Below are 16431 nucleotides of genomic sequence, written 5' to 3'. Positions count from 1 at the left end.
TATGTTTTCAGAGTACATTGAACTCTTATCTCAAAAGATCAGAGACAATTTGATTCCTCATGATTCTTTAATGACCAATTTCTGTATTATTCAATCTAGATTATATACTGTAAATAGTCTCTGCTTTGATGTAGGCAAAAATGGACTGAATTTGACTTTGAATCAATAGTCTTGTTTGCACATGCTGCATGTACATGGGGTTGTTCATTCTGTCTTTCAGTGAATGAGTCATTGGGAAGCTGTCTGACACACTGTTGCCATCATGGTCATGTGAACTTCACCGCCTACACTTGCAAGTCATGCCAGTGATGGCCATGTCTGCTGTTCATCAAACGGGCCTTCTCGATCATCATGCTTTACCAGTCACTCGTTTTTTCTCTCTATCCATCTCTCCAACCTGTCCCTTATTTTCCGTAGTGCTCTTGGCAGCAAAAGGAAAATCTGAATATTTGTAATTGTGATTTAATTAAAATGGCTATCGTACTTTTTCAGTATTTATTAGGGTGCTATGATGGTTATGATCTACTTTTTGTGATTCAAAATTTAATTTAAGTTATTAGATTTCCAGCTTGGCGTGAATGATAAAGAGCTCATTAGTCTGTATAGATTTTTAAAGGAATAGTTTAATCGAAAGAATGAAATTGTGTCACTCACCCTTGTTGTTTCTAACCTATATGAGTTTCTTCCATCAAACACAAAGGTATGTTCTGGCAATGTTCTATAAAATTCTCCTGTTCCATTTTCCTATCAAGTAAATGTTGCGATAGTCGTTTCTTACCTATTGTGACGCATATCCGAGTGAAACAAATTCTCAAACTAAACAAAATTAGGGCAGGCCTTGATTTTGTACATCCGGGTTCCAGAATTGATTGGATAGTTGGATTGTTGTGCTTCGCTATTACTGTGATCTCATTTGAGTGACAGGTTGTCACTTTTTGCCTATTGTTTTTCAAATAATGTGTATTCTGACATACTACACCCTTAGCATTCTGTTTTTCACATACTATATATTAGGGAAATATGCATATTTGGACGTGAGGAGAATGTACTCTCTAAAAAATGCTGTGTTGCTTCAACCTATGTTTGGGTCAAATATGGAAAACCCAACTGTTGGGTTTAAAATTGAATTAAAAAATTTGATCGAACGGTTGGGTTTGTCTATATTTGTGAGTTTACCATGATTAATCAGTGTATTTAATGATCTGTACTGGACTCTTGTTGACCTCTGTAGTGGTTGAATGGCAACAGCTGCTGCGCAGATGTTCCTACCACTCACTGAGGTCACTTACCACACACACAATGCAACTCAATACAGCAGCAGCTCTATTGACCCTCGTCTGCTATCTGGGCTAGTCACACCAGTGGTGAAGTGTGTATAGTTGATGACTTACAGACAACGTCATACAGTAATTTCATATGCTATTATCTTCAGATTTAGAAGTAGGCCTACTTATTGACTGATTCCCTGAAGCTGTTAATGTTATTTTTGCTAATGTTAGATGTTATAGTCGATATATGCGTTAAAATGCTGTTATATGCTCTAACTTGATTTACTTACACCTTTAATTTCACCTTTTAGTTAATAAGCTCATTTGGTAATTTAGGAGTTTAGTATGAGCTCTTGTCTTTTTAAGTGTGTTTAGAGGCTTCTGGCCTTGAGTCAGCTCTGCAATCATGAGATCATTAGTAGATAGACCTGGGTTAATTACTGCGGCTTTAACTCATCCCTCATGAGGCTATAACACACACACAACATCACTGGTAGGATTTCCATCTTAAATTAGCTGCTTTTTTCCTTCCGAACTTGCCCATCTGTTATATCTTCCACCTAACATGGCTAATGGGAATAAGATTTGGACTGAATAATCTGTCATTGATAAACTGATTAACTTGGTGGATGGAATAAGAACTTTAAAGCTATCTTGTGGATAAACCTTCTTAGGTCCAATTCAATATTCATTACTGTGGTTTCATTTGAAATGTCTTTTTGATTAGCATTTTTAAAGTTTTATGCCCTCTAATTGCTTGACTGACCATCAGTATTTCTTTTTTACTGTCTCCCATAGATCTGCAGTGCTTTAGAGTTGCATACGCCTCAAATTTACGGTAAGACCAATCTCTCTGTAACTTTCAAAATATTTTTTTCCCCGGTTGTGCTGCTTTTAATTGTCTTTCATTGCTGTAGAAAAGTCTTTCCCAGCCTTTTTTGTTTTATGTACACCAAACAGTCCCATTAGTAGGGCTCAGGTACCTCTTCATCTACACCAAACCAAAAATATTTATTTATTTATTTTTATTGGATATCATTAAGCATTAGCATTATCAAAATCTGCATTACCCACTAATAGTTATTCACATTTAAACTAAAACCAATCAATACATTGGGTGAAACACTGACTCAACTTTCTTTTCAAACTGAAGTAAGAATTATAATTTAATATAGTTTGTAAGTTTGATTGGCCAAAACATTTGGTGGTGAGAAAATGAATTTATATTAAAAATATAATAAATGAATAAATATTACATTAAAAATGTAAACTTAATTACTACTAGTAACTAGAAAATTAAAAATAAGTTACTAAAATTAGTCAAACTAAAATAAAAAATAAAGCTAAATAGAAATGTATAGAAAAATGTCAAACTTAAACAACAATTAAACCGTGAACTGAAAATATAAAGAAGCTCATTAAAAAATATTAATAAATACTGTACTACTATACAAATAATACTAAACGAACACTGTTGTGCAAAGGTACTAGTGCGATGATTTGTAATTTCTTTTTTATAGGTTTAAGTTAATTGAAATCTCTCAAAAGTAATCAGAGTTTTATGCACATTTAAACACTATTTGAGGAGTTAACACTAACTTTGTGGAGGGTGGAATTTAGCACCGTAATCATATTTCAGAAGCCCACAGTTACTATAGTACCACTGGTGACAGACATGAGTCACGTCTAGAACTGTGTGTATGAGTGTATGACTCTATGGGAGAATATAGCTGCCGAGTCTTGCTGATATGAGGCAGTGGAAATAAAAGGTTGTGTTAATTGAATGGCTGCATGTGTGTGTTTCATTACTGTAAGAACTTGAGTGAGTAATCAGACTTCAGTCAGTCTGCTAGTGCTAACCTGAATGTAGCATGTGATCCTGTTAAATGTCTAAAAATGGAAGAGCATTCTCTGGAGTGTTATGATGTCTCGGGCTTTCTAGAGCCACCGGTGGGCTGGTCTAGTCAGTGCTTGTGGATCTATATGCTTGCAAACATTGAATGCAGACTGTGCTGCGCATATGCAAATGAGAAGTTACGCGTGATCAGACAGGAATTTTGTGCCGTTCACAACATGGGCTGGTTTTCTGTACAGGGGTTTGGTGTTCTACTGAATTGAGGTGATCTATTTAAAGGAAAAGTGCTCATTTCTGCACCACTAACAACACCAGATGGAATTGCAAAAAGTAATTTGATCCCCAAACAGTTTTTCAAAAGACTACTACGCCACCCCATCTCCTTCAATTTTCCATGTTTTGATCATGCAGATAGTCCCGCCCCAAACTCATGGCATGGATTGAGGAAGAAGTTGTCAGACAGACCACTGAAAAAAAATCATTTTCAAGTATAATTTCTAAAAATAATTCAAAAAATCATATTTTACCTGAATTTTGAATGTGAGTCTGCAGTCTGGATTGAGCAAGTGACTCTTGTGAACATGATGTTTTAATGAATGCTTCTAAAATATTCACAAACAGTAGTTTACATGTTGAATCAGTCTGATGAATCGTTCACTGAATGAACTAACTGAATCACTCAGAGCAGTTACTGAATCAACATTTGACTCGTGGCTCAATACTTTTAGTGATGTCTGTCTCAAAATGAAGCAAGTTGTTTTATACTTAATAGTCATGACACAATGTCTGATTCAACTCTGCGTATATTGAGTTTCCAACAATGCATTTCCTGATCTATATATGTCTGTCTAAAATGGCTTGGAGCTCTACAGCTTGTCCCTGACATACTAGGTCAGATCGCTGCCAAACCCATGCCAGTGTTCAGTGTGCCAACTGTGCACAAGGGCATCCTCCATCCCCAGACACATACAGACTAAAGGTTAGCTAAATGCTGAGAGATACTCTGACTTTAAGATAATAGGTCTGCTTCTGTATTGGATGTTGATTTAATGCTAATTTTGAAGGGAATGAACGGTTATTTATTCTTTTTATGCTCTAGTCAAAGTGATTTGAACCTTCAAAGTGAAACACTATCCTCTGTCTAGTATTATGTTGTCGTCTTTTTTTTCTTTGTGTGCGTGTTTAAACTAGACAGGGTTTCATTAATGTGCAGTTTGGATAGTGCTGAAAGCGTAAAGACAGCTGGGAGTTCGGGTGCTAACCGTAAAGTGTGTGTGTGAGAGAGGGAGAGAGGATGGACAGAATCCAGATACCTTTCTAATAACACTACACACAATGTCAAACAGAAAAATTAGTTCATTTTACAGATTCTATGTGTATTAGAGGGCCAAAACTATTAAAAAGTGTAAGCATGTAATTGGTTATAATGTTCATCCTGCTTTAATGATTAATGTGAGCATTTGTATTGGGGGTGAAATAATATTACAGATGGAGATGGACAGTGGTTTTGCTCTCTACATAAAAAAGAGACTTTTACATAGTTACAAATAATTTCTATTTCAAAAAAATGCTTTTCTTTTGAACTTTCTATTCCACAGTTTCCACAAAAAATGTTATGAGAAATATGTAATGCATGTTTCTAGTGCTCCAAATCAGCATATAATCACCATCACAGGAATAAATGACATTTTAAAACATATTAAAACAGAAAACGGTTATTTTAAATTGTAATAATATTTCGTAATATAACTTCTTCTTCTTTTTCTCACCAAGTACCGACTCCAAACTTTTGAATGTTGGTCTATATTTATTTATATTTTTGTATTTAGTGAGGGAACACTTTGCTGACAACCAGTACAATCTGTGGGTCAAATAAATGAATTAGCATTAATCAACAATGAACATGTTTGACAATATTAGCATTTACATCTTTTTTGAGAATCTGAATGTTGATGAAAGTCCTAAAATCAGCATCATTCAAATGCACACGTTCTCTCTTCTGTTCTCCATCCCTCTCATCTCCTTCCATCTCTCCACAGGTGCAGAGTCTTTGTAATACTTGAGCTGGCAGGATGGTGGCGCTGTCTTTGAAGATCTGTGTGAGACAGTGTAATGTGGTAAAGACGATGCAGTTTGAGCCATCAACGGCAGTGTATGATGCATGCCGGGTCATCCGAGAGAGGGTTCAGGAAGCCCAAACAGGACAGGGTGGGACATACTTTCTTTGTTCCTTGTATAATAAAATTTTCTAGTTGCTAATGTTGTATATATTTTTTCAAGTGCAAGCTCTAATACAGTGCCTGTTGTTCCTCAGCTTCAGAATATGGGCTGTTTCTGTCAGATGAAGACCCCAGGAAAGGCATCTGGCTGGAAGGGGGCCGGACGCTGGATTATTACATGCTGAGAAATGGGGTGAGTCCTTTGATCTTCTGTCACTCTCTCTATTTAACAAGCTGTTGTCAAATGTTCTGTGACATGTCTTTGGACTCTTGTCTTGTTTTTGTGTCTTCGCAAAACACATTTTGAGTGCGTGTGTGTTGAAAGATGAGAAGAGGTCTTAACTCTGCTCTTAGTTATTTTTATAGTCTCTGTATGTGTGAGAGAGGAAAGGCTCCCCTTAGTGTCTACACTTACTAAAACAAGCTAGTGTTGTGATTTAAGGACATCGGTCACTGCAGCATGTGGTTTCTGTTTGTATTTGTTTACGCGCGTAAGTCTCTGTGATTGTGTGAAGAAGTGTTGCATAGAAAGACGAAACTGAAAGCTTGTTCCCCCAGGAAGAAATAAAAATGTGTGTGCGGTGTAAATTGAGAAGTGTTAAATGAAGATTTCATCAGTAGTGTTTCATCTTTTGTCAGAAGTTGACATCAAAAGACCTCTTCTTCTCCCTCATACATGCACTCACACAGATGTTCAGCTCTCACAGCCACGTCTTGCTTGTTTAATTTGTTGTATTTTGCACAAAGAACACTTTTTAATTTTTCCTTTTCCTCTTGTTTCTCTCACAAACGCATTCACATTGATTACAGTGTTTGCAAGGCAGCACCTAATTTATATTCAGCAAACATTCTGGTTAGAGTTTGTTCTTTTTGCAATTCTGCGAATAATTCAACACGAACTGCTTCGGATACAGAACTTTGTTTTGTTGATAATCTCATCATTAAAAATGTAACCAGCATCAGTGATGTCATCATAATATTAACATACTGAATTGTCACTGTCCTTTTTTCTTACATCTATTTTGCTTACTCGTTTTTATTGTCTTCCTTGCTTATATTTAACCATTTATAGTAATGTTTTGCCTTTAGGCTGCACAAATTTGATTATTGTGTGCTGCTGGCTGAAAACAAGACGTGTGGTGAATTACATGCAAACAGCAAAACGACTCTGATGCAGAATTTCGTTCAGAATCAAAACATCTTTCCTTAAACTTTAAAACTATTTGTTTACTGAGCTCGGGAAATCTAGTTTCTCTCTCTCTGCCTCTTAGGACATACTGGAGTATAAGAAAAAACAGAGACCTCAGAAGATAAAAATGCTGGATGGCGCTGTGAAGACCATTATGGTGGATGATTCCAAAACTGTGGGAGAGCTGCTTGTCACCATCTGCAGTAGAATAGGTCAGTGATGCTCGTATACAGGTTACTATCTGATATAACTGTCTCATATACAGTTATTCTCTTATATGGGTTATTTTGAGAGGGAACGTGTGGTTCCGTAGGTGACAAGATACGACTGAAGGGGAAGGGGGGGTTAACTTGGTAGTAAATGATTAAAAAAAGATGTGTTGGTACTGGTTTAGTTTTTATTTAAAGTTCAAGGCAACCTGTGTTTAAACAGTGATTTGCACACAGATTCAACTCAATTGGACTGACCAAATATATACATATTAATGCATGATCTGCCATAGCTTTTAAGACAAATACTTTATACATTAGTGTAAAAAAAAAAATGTGATTTGAGAAAAAATTTATACTTTTTTTCTTCTTTTTTTCAAAAGTGAGAGTGATTACATTTGTAATGTTACTAAAGATTTCTATTTGAAATAACATTTTAAAAAATGTAAAAAAAAAAATGTTTCTCCACACAAATTTTAAAAAAAATTATGTTTCCACAAAAATAATAAAGAACTGTTCTCAACATTGATAATCATAAATGTTGCTTGAGTAGCAAATCAGCATATTTGAATGATTTCTGAAGGATCATGCTACACTGAAGACTCGAGTAATGATGCTGAAAATTCAGCTTTGTCATCACAGGAATAAATTACATTTTAAAATATTCTCAGAGGGAAAAGTTATTTTAAATAGTAATATTATTTCACAATACTACAGTTTTTACTGTATTACTGGTCAAATAAATGCTGCCTTGGTGAGCATAAGAGACTTCCTTCACAAACACTAAAAATGTATACCATCCCAAACTTCAGTAAAACAAATCAGTAATTTGTCTATGTATACTTCTGCTGTTATACACACACACACACACACACACACACACACACACAACACAGGCCATAACAAGTCTATAACTGTCTCATTTCTCCTTCCAGGAATCACAAACTATGAAGAGTACTCTCTCATCCAGGAGTTGGTAGAGGAGAAGAAAGATGAAGGGACGGGCACACTGAAGAAAGACAGGACTTTACTGAGGGAGGAGAGGAAGATGGAGAAGCTCAAAGCTAAACTGCACACAGATGATGAGTGTAGGTAACACATCATCACCCACCAGATGCAGATAGACATACTGAACTGCTAAATGGGCCACAATAACTCAATAAAGTTTAGGTTTAGAATTGTTTCAGGCTTAATCTTTGCTTCCCTTTAGTCTCTTATTATATTTTCTTATTCTTTTTATTGTCTGAGTATTCTCTTATTCTATTATTTTGTGTATGTGAGTGTGTGTGTGTATATATATATATATATATATATATATATATATATATATATATATATATATATATATATATATATATAAAAAAAAAAGAGACAGTAAATATATTGTAACATTTATAATATTACAAAATGTATAATATTACTAAAGATTTCTATTTCAAATAAATGATGTTCTTTTAAGCTTTTTATTCATCAAAGAATCCTGAAAAAAATCATCATTGTTTCCATAAAAATATTAAGCAGCGAAATTATTTTCCACATTGATAATCAGAAATCAGACAGTTTCAGTTTCTTGAGCACCCAATCAGCATATTAGAATTGATTTCTGAAGGATCATGACTCTAAAGACTGGAGTGATGGTTAATTGAAAATCTAGCTTTGCCATCACAGGAATAAATTACCTTTTAAAATATATTAAATAAAAAAAGTCATCTTAAATTGTTACTTAATACCTCACAATATTACTGATCCAAAAAATGCAACCTTGGTGAGTATGACCCCAAACCTTTGAACTGTAGTGTATCTTCTGTGAATAACTCTGTAAAAACAGTTTGCTATATGAAAAAATATATAAATAGTTTATTTCTGTTTCTCTCACAGTGAATTGGTTGGATCATGGGCGAACGTTTAGAGAACAGGGAGTCGAGGAAAGTGAAACGCTGCTGTTGAGACGAAAGTTCTTCTACTCCGATCAAAACGTGGACTCGCGAGATCCTGTGCAGCTCAATCTGCTCTATGTACAGGTTAGACACGTTTCTCTTACTGCATTTTATAATGATATGAGGTAATCGGTATCCAACAGCCTCATGTTGACCTAAATGATCTGATTCCACTGTTCTCTACTTGTCCGTTCAATATAATGTATATAGATTGACATGCTGTAAATCTCTTATCGACATATGACCCTAAAAGCCTCTGAGTGCAGCACTACATTCTGTTATACACATTGTATCGATCTTTAAAGTAGTGGAGTCCCTATTACCTTTTTTTATAAGTTCTCCTTCTGTCAGGGACTCGTTGCATTTCTGATGTTTGATTTCTAAAGGCTTTGATAACAAATGTGTCATCCTGCATGTGTTTCCCCAGGCGCGTGACGACATCCTGAATGGTTCTCATCCCGTGTCATTTGACAAGGCTGGTGAATTTGGTGGAATTCAAACACAGATCCAGTTCGGGCCTCATATAGAACATAAACATAAGTCTGGATTTCTGGAGTAAGACCAAGTCCCAGTACTTTCAGTACACAGTGTTTACTGCCCTCTGCTTCATAATCAAGGGTGCTGCATTATTAAAAGCCATGAAATTATGTGATTTAAAATCTAGATATTGTAATGACCATATGGTCCATTCAGGTAATGAGCTTAACCAACTCGAATGAAAAGTGCTTAGTTGCATTCAAATATGTTATGTGTATCGTGTTTCTGTAATGCCAGTTTGCAGTTTAATGTAGTGTTGCTTATCTTCTCACTTTGAATGTGACTTTGATTTTGTTCAGCTTGAAGGAGTTTCTGCCTAAGGAATACATCAAACAGAGAGGAGCAGAGAAGAAGGTCTTTCAGGTGGGCCAGTTTATCCTGCACTTGGTTATACACTTGTCTTTTTATCTTGAACTTCACTATTTGTAAGCAGAGATGAATGAGATAAATGAATTAATTAGGTGAATAAACGCTTCGTGAATTTAACAGGAACATAAGGCTTGTGGAGAAATGACAGAGATCGAAGCCAAAGTGAAATATGTGAAGCTTGCCAGATCACTCAGAACATATGGAGTGTCTTTCTTCTTGGTGAAGGTAAAGTGCATGTGTGTCTGTGTTGTACTTGGTTATATAAGCTATGTTTGTTACAGAGGAATGTCCAGACTTCCCAGATGATGATGATGATACAAATACCGTAATAATAATAGCTTACTTATAATGGGTTGTGTGTTTGTATGTACAACCAAACATTGACTCTGCTTTAAATTCCTGTGTGCAAGAAGGTTATTGAAGGTCCCACCCCCGAGTTGATTAGAATAGTAGGTCGCACTTATGATGGGCAATCAAATTTCTTGGCCAGGGCCACCCATATGGACATGCACCTAGTGCATAGAGGGTATGCATTGATGTCACTTTCCCGCCGGAACACGCCCCCCTCAGCCGGACTGAGTGGCAAAAGAGCCTGCTGCGTGACTGGATTTAATAGGGGAAACTCTGAAAACGCGAGTAAAACAAGCCATTATCAGTTTAAAGGTTGGACTCGATTATAGTGTTCCTTACAACTTACCAAAGATCCATGGATATTAACATGCAGCCAGGAATTGTGTTTCCTGACATTGCCTGATTTTGACGCCAGGGAAATACATAAAGCAAATTTCCCTGTGAACGCTTTATATAAATACAATATAGGTAAGGTATAATAGGTATAATTTTCAGCGGTTGTTATCTGGGAATAACTTACCGCTGGATGGCGCGATTTGACCAATCAGAATCAAGTATTCTACAGAGCCATGTAATAAATAAGCCTTAAAACTTAAAACTTTTTTTTTTTGTCAGTGTTTATTTAACTTTTTTATTTTAAATGTCAGATTTCTTATCAAATCTAGTTGTACAGTCAATCGTAAAACTCTTTCCGGTTTTAGATTTGTTTTGTGTGTTTTTCACGGCATTCACGAAGTCTTTTTGCCACTTAGTGGGCGAAACCGCAGTCACTCCGGCTGACGGTCACGTGCATACCCTCTATTATGTGTTTGCTTCCAATCATATTTCTGAATCAGCTCACATATTGTAAAGGTGTTTTTGAGATCAGCAGTCCTGAGTCACAATGTCAGTGTTTTTTCATACCCAAGTCCAGAAATTCTCTTCGATGTACATGTTGCCAATCAATTGTTCTCATAAGAGCTTTCATCATCCGAGAGGAATTCCACCTCCACAATTCTTCCATATCTTCCACCCCCCATTCCTGGCCGGTGGTGGTCTGCATGACTCATGTAAAGTTGTAAAGTTAAGGTGGAGCAGATGTGCTGGAGCCTGAAATAAAGATCTCAAGTTACTGATTTTAGTTTTCTTCTGGCTCTTCTTATGACCAATATAATTATTGTCTGTATTCATAAACTCAAACTGTTTTCAGTTTGGCTATTTATTTATTTTTTGGCCTTTAGTGGTAAATGCATCTTTGCAAAAAAGCTAAAGTGTTAAATATTGGCACAATTCGGAAACTCAGACAGAGAAGCAGAGCTCAGCTCATCCATCTGCTGACAGCTCTGAGAGAGAGAAAGTACAGAAACAAAAGAAAGACTGTAAGCTTTAGAGAATCTGAGAGAATACTAGAAGAGTGTTATGTGGAATAAGTGAAGAAGAAAAAAATTATCAGCTGCTAAATACACCAGCAGGATTTTGGTAGATCATTTGCATTGTTCTGAACATGGTGAACTTTTTATTTTATTTTGTGTTGATTTTTGTTTCTTAGGAAAAAATGAAAAGTAAAAATAAGCTGGTCCCAAGGCTGCTGGGTATAACCAAAGAATCCGTGATGCGAGTGGATGAGAAAACCAAAGACGTGGTTCAAGAGTGGCCACTTACTACAGTGAAGAGATGGGCCGCCTCACCTAAGAGCTTTACACTGGTACTTGTATAACAGACATTGACTTCCAGATGGCTCAAGGGCTACTGGAAGTGCTTTTTTCTTAATTCACAACTGTTGAAAAGTTTGGGGTATGTAGAATTTTTTTTTTTTCTTGAAAAAAGTTTTTGAAGTCTCTTATGCTAAAATGTCTCTTATGCTATTTCAAAATAATTGAAATGTAATTTAAATCCTGTGATGGCAAAGCTGAATTTTTAGCATCATTACTCCAGTCTTCAGTGTCACATGATCCTTCTGAAATCATTCTGATTTGGTGCTCAAAAAACATTTCTTATTATTATCACAGTTAAAAACAGTTGTGCTGCTTAATATTTTTGTGGAAACCATGTTACGATTTTTTTCCAGGATTCTTTTATTGATTTATTTAAGTTCAAAAGAACAACATTATAAATATTTTTTCTGTAACTTTTGATCAATTTAACATCGTCTTGCTGATTAAAAGTATTAATTTCTTAAAAAAAATACTGACCCCAAAGTTTTGAACACACACACTTTATATCCATTATTTATTCTCATTCTCATTAAAATCTGACAACTAGTGTTTTTCTCCATATGAAGGATTTCGGGGAGTATCAGGAGAGCTACTACTCTGTTCAGACCACAGAGGGGGAGCAGATATCGCAACTTATCGCTGGCTACATCGATATCATTCTCAAGAAGGCCTGTATTAACTCCTTTATCTGTCTTTCCTTCATGAAATAGTCAACAATCTGTTGTCCTGTGCTTTTCCTGATATTCTCCTGGATTATGAAGGGTTTTTGTATTACAGATGAACAGTGTTCAGATTACAGTATACACAATGTTACAGTAAATACCAGATTAAACCTGAGTTTTATGTGCAAATGTGTTTATTTTTGAGTGTTTGGCCCTACAGAAACAAAGCAAGGACCGTTTTGGTTTAGAGGGAGATGAGGAGGCCACCATGTTGGAGGAATCAGTTAATCCGAAAAAGTAAGATATGTACAAAATTTGAGTCAGCAGTGATAAGAACCATATTTCCTTTCAAGGTTTTGTAATTTTCTGCCAGTTGTCTTTAGAAATACTTTTGTAATCAGACCAGTGCAGCATAACAGGAAAGTCACAGTGGAAAAACCTTATCTCAGTTTCTATTTATCTAGATTGAGCTGAGGTTACCTGTTCCACACACAGTAATATGTTCAGCCTGTTTTTAAAGAGTGCCGGCGGAGTCTCCTCTTCTTGAATAACCCCTGTAGTACAAATACAAAATGAAAAATGTACTTGAACTTTTGTACCTTTCTTTGTCGTTTCATTTCTCTTTTTTTTTCTCTCTGTCTTTCACAGATCTACTATATTGCAGCAGCAGTTTAACCGTGCCGGACGGGTAGAGCATGGCTCAGTGGCATTGCCTGGGATCTTGAGGTCAGGTTCTGTCGGCCCAGAAGAGCTAAACATGGGTACCATGCCCTCTCCACAACAACAGATCACTACTGGACAGATGCATCTTGGGCATATGCCACCACTGGTGAGTCCACATATACAAATGCTCACGTTCATAGAACACTTGGTTAATTCAGCAAAGTGAATTAATTGTCCATTAATTAACCTCATATTGACTATAGGCCACCTTGCTGTCTAGATATTAGCATCAGTCCCTTCATATAACATATTGGTTGATCATCAGTTTACAGCTGTCATAGTTTAGATATATTAGTGGAGGAATGTGTAATTATTGCCATCCTTAATGTGGCAATCAGAGCGCAGCCCAACAGGCTCTCGTGGGAACCATTAGCACCAGTATGCAAGCGGTGCAACAGGCACAGGAGGACCTGGAGGAGGTGGAAGAGCTGCCACCACTTGGAGATGATATGGTGAGAAAATGCATACGTGACACTTTACATTTACTCTCCTGTACCTATTACCAATATTTTATTTTTGAAGTAAATATGATTTGTGTTGATATAGTGAATGCACACAACTTGTACTTTTATTTATTTCAGGCTTCTAAAATGTGGATTCAGAACAAGGTGGATGAGTCCAAGCATGATATTCACTCTCAGGTGGACGCCATTGCAGCTGGAACTGCCTCTGTGGTTAATCTTACTGCTGGTAAAACCTTGGCTGAATTAAATCTGGTTAAATTAGTAAGATGTTTCACAACACTTACTATACAGCTGCACTTTAAATACAAATGAAAAACTTGACCGACCCTTCAAAATGAAAAGCCTTACTCCTTTACATTTTGAATGTACATCTGCAGCTTCCTATTCCATTTCCCAGGTGATCCGACGGACACAGATTATACAGCCGTAGGCTGTGCGATTACCACCATCTCCTCTAATCTGACGGAGATGTCCAAAGGTGTGAAGCTGCTGGCAGCTTTGATGGAGGATGAGGTGGGCAGTGGCCATGACCTCATGAGGGCTGCCAGGACCCTCACTGGAGCTGTTTCTGACCTGCTCAAAGCTGTGGAGCCTGCATCAGGAGAGGTGCGAGCAAAGGATGTCCTGCAGATAATCACTATCTGTCATTTTGATGGATTGTGCTCTACAGTTTTTGTTTTTCCAAGCATTATAAGCAGATGTATGCCATTTCTGCATGGTTTCGTCTTGAGATACACATACAAGAATAAATGTCATTTTGATACATTTGACCAATTCAACTGACCAATTCACCGACCATAAAGATTGTGAGTGACATGACTATGTTTAATAGTGTGTGTGCATGTGTTTTCTCATGCAGCCACGACAGACGGTTCTGACTGCAGCCGGCAGCATCGGTCAAGCCAGTGGAGATCTGCTTAGACAGATTGGAGAGAATGAAACGGACGAGCGCTTCCAGGTACACAGATGTCTTATGAAATACATGATGTACATTTGTGTTTTTGAGTGTTGATCACCCTGTATGTGTGCGTGTGTTTCAGGATATTCTGATGAACTTAGCTAAAGCTGTGGCTAATGCAGCAGCCATGATGGTTCTGAAGGCCAAGAACGTGGCCCAGTTTTCTGAAGACAGCGTCCTGCAGAACAGGGTTATTGCAGCTGCGACCCAGTGTGCCCTCTCCACTTCACAACTGGTGGCCTGTGCCAAGGTGGAGTTCACCTACATGTGCTTCTAATCCAGATTGATTAAAACTGTGGATAACCATGCGTTTGTGTATCAGGTTGTGAGCCCCACTATCAGCTCCCCTGTGTGTCAAGAGCAGCTGATTGAAGCAGGGAAGCTGGTGGATCGTTCAGTAGAAGGTTGTGTGAAGGCCTGCCTGTCAGCTACCAGTGATGGAGAGCTTCTCAAGGCTGTCAGCGCAGCAGCTGGTATCGTCACACAGGCTCTTAGTGACCTACTCACGCATGTGAGGAACTACGCCACTCGTGGGGAGCCCATCGGGCGCTACGACCAGGCCACGGACACCATAATGACGGTTACAGAGAATATTTTCTGCTCCATGGGTGATGCTGGTAAAATAAATACATCATATACACCACCGTTCAAAAGTTTGGGTTTGGCAAAGCTGAATTTTCAGCAGCCGTTACTCCGGTCTTCAGTGTCACATGATCCTTAAAAAAAATCTTACTGACTCCCCACTTTTGAACAGTAGTCTACCTTGTATATTTTATTTGCTTAGTTGTTCTAGGCTGTGTAATAGAAGATTTACCTATCTGTTCCATAGGAGAGATGGTCCGACAGGCACGGGTTCTTGCCCAGGCGACATCTGACCTGGTGAACGCCATGAGATCAGATGCTGAGGTGGAGGTGGATGTGAACAACTCCAAAAAGCTTCTTGCAGCTGCCAAACTGCTTGCAGATGCCACCGCTCGAATGGTCGAGGCTGCAAAGGTGGGTTCTGCAAACCTTGGCCCGCATTAGAAACATATGACTACATTAAGTAAAATATATTTTTCTAATCTCCTATGCCAGTGGTTCTCAACCTTTTTCACTCGAAGAACGTATTTCTGCTCTAATTGACAAAACTGCTTGCTTTAAACCTTTTTTTATGAGCAGAAATAGTAGTACCGGTAATATTGAAAGAAATATACCATAAATTAATCTCAATAAATTTTTCACTCCAGATGTTTTAAGAACTGTATGTTTTTCAATAAAAACAATAGTTATTCAGGGACAATAAAAATAAATCTCATTTAAGTTTACATCTTTTTTTACATTTTAAATTAAAATGTAATTTAACTAGTTCACTGTACACTACTGTTCAAAAGTTTTTGAGTCTAAGATTTTTTTCTTCTTTTAAAAAGAAATTACTTATTTTCAGGAAGGGTGCATTGAATTGATCAAGTGACTGTACATTTTACATTGTTTCAACAAAGTTATAATAAAAATAAAAATAAACAAAATAAACAAATGCTGTTCTTTTTTTAACTCTCTTTATCAAAGATTCCTGAAATCAGAAATATGCAAATCAGCATTTTAGAATGATGTCTGAAGGATCATGTGACACTGAAGACTGGAGTAATAATGTGTAAAAATTAGCTTTGCATCACAGGAATAAATATATTTTTTTTAAATTTGATTTTTAAATTTAAGTAATATTAGTGTTTTACTGTATTTTTAATCAAATAAATGTAGCCTTGGTGACCATAATATACTTATAAAAAATAAAAATAAATCTTACTGACCATAAACTTTTGAGCGGTAGCATATTAATAATGTATTAACTGAAATTTGTAAGGCATCCTGCGGCCCCCTTGGAAGTTTGCTGAGGCCCCCTAATTGGGCCCCGGCCCCTTGCTTGAAAACCACTGTTTTATACCAATTAAGGAGATACATTAATCATAGCTATCAAGAAAATCATACGAATTCTAAACTGGAGACATATTTTCTG

The 16431-nt window shown here is 36.9% G+C and overlaps 1 protein-coding gene across 5 annotated transcripts in view; it reads left to right on the top strand.

Annotated features, from left to right (window-relative positions):
* tln2a (talin 2a) overlaps window positions 1-16431 on the top strand; it is a 50363-nt gene that overhangs the window by 10083 nt on the left and 23849 nt on the right. For 4 of the 5 annotated variants that reach the window (XM_079587428.1, XM_079587427.1, XM_079587429.1 and 1 more), the window contains 20 exons: window positions 2067-2106; window positions 5163-5331; window positions 5438-5535; window positions 6614-6743; window positions 7676-7828; window positions 8619-8761; window positions 9105-9232; window positions 9514-9577; window positions 9704-9808; window positions 11463-11618; window positions 12195-12296; window positions 12511-12587; window positions 12939-13119; window positions 13352-13465; window positions 13595-13703; window positions 13875-14083; window positions 14337-14435; window positions 14518-14685; window positions 14758-15052; window positions 15265-15431. In XM_079587428.1, coding sequence (XP_079443554.1) covers window positions 5196-5331; window positions 5438-5535; window positions 6614-6743; window positions 7676-7828; window positions 8619-8761; window positions 9105-9232; window positions 9514-9577; window positions 9704-9808; window positions 11463-11618; window positions 12195-12296; window positions 12511-12587; window positions 12939-13119; window positions 13352-13465; window positions 13595-13703; window positions 13875-14083; window positions 14337-14435; window positions 14518-14685; window positions 14758-15052; window positions 15265-15431 — 2634 coding nt within the window. In that variant the 5' untranslated portion in view covers window positions 2067-2106; window positions 5163-5195. The remainder of the gene's footprint in view (window positions 1-2066; window positions 2107-5162; window positions 5332-5437; window positions 5536-6613; window positions 6744-7675; window positions 7829-8618; window positions 8762-9104; window positions 9233-9513; window positions 9578-9703; window positions 9809-11462; window positions 11619-12194; window positions 12297-12510; window positions 12588-12938; window positions 13120-13351; window positions 13466-13594; window positions 13704-13874; window positions 14084-14336; window positions 14436-14517; window positions 14686-14757; window positions 15053-15264; window positions 15432-16431) is intronic. The other variant, XM_079587430.1, reaches the window with a different exon arrangement.

Source organism: Phoxinus phoxinus (assembly GCF_949152265.1).
Source record: "Phoxinus phoxinus genome assembly, chromosome: 2".
NCBI lineage: Eukaryota > Metazoa > Chordata > Actinopteri > Cypriniformes > Leuciscidae > Phoxinus > Phoxinus phoxinus.
Note: the sequence above shows the minus strand (reverse complement) of the source record. Positions and strands in the feature narration are given on the sequence as shown.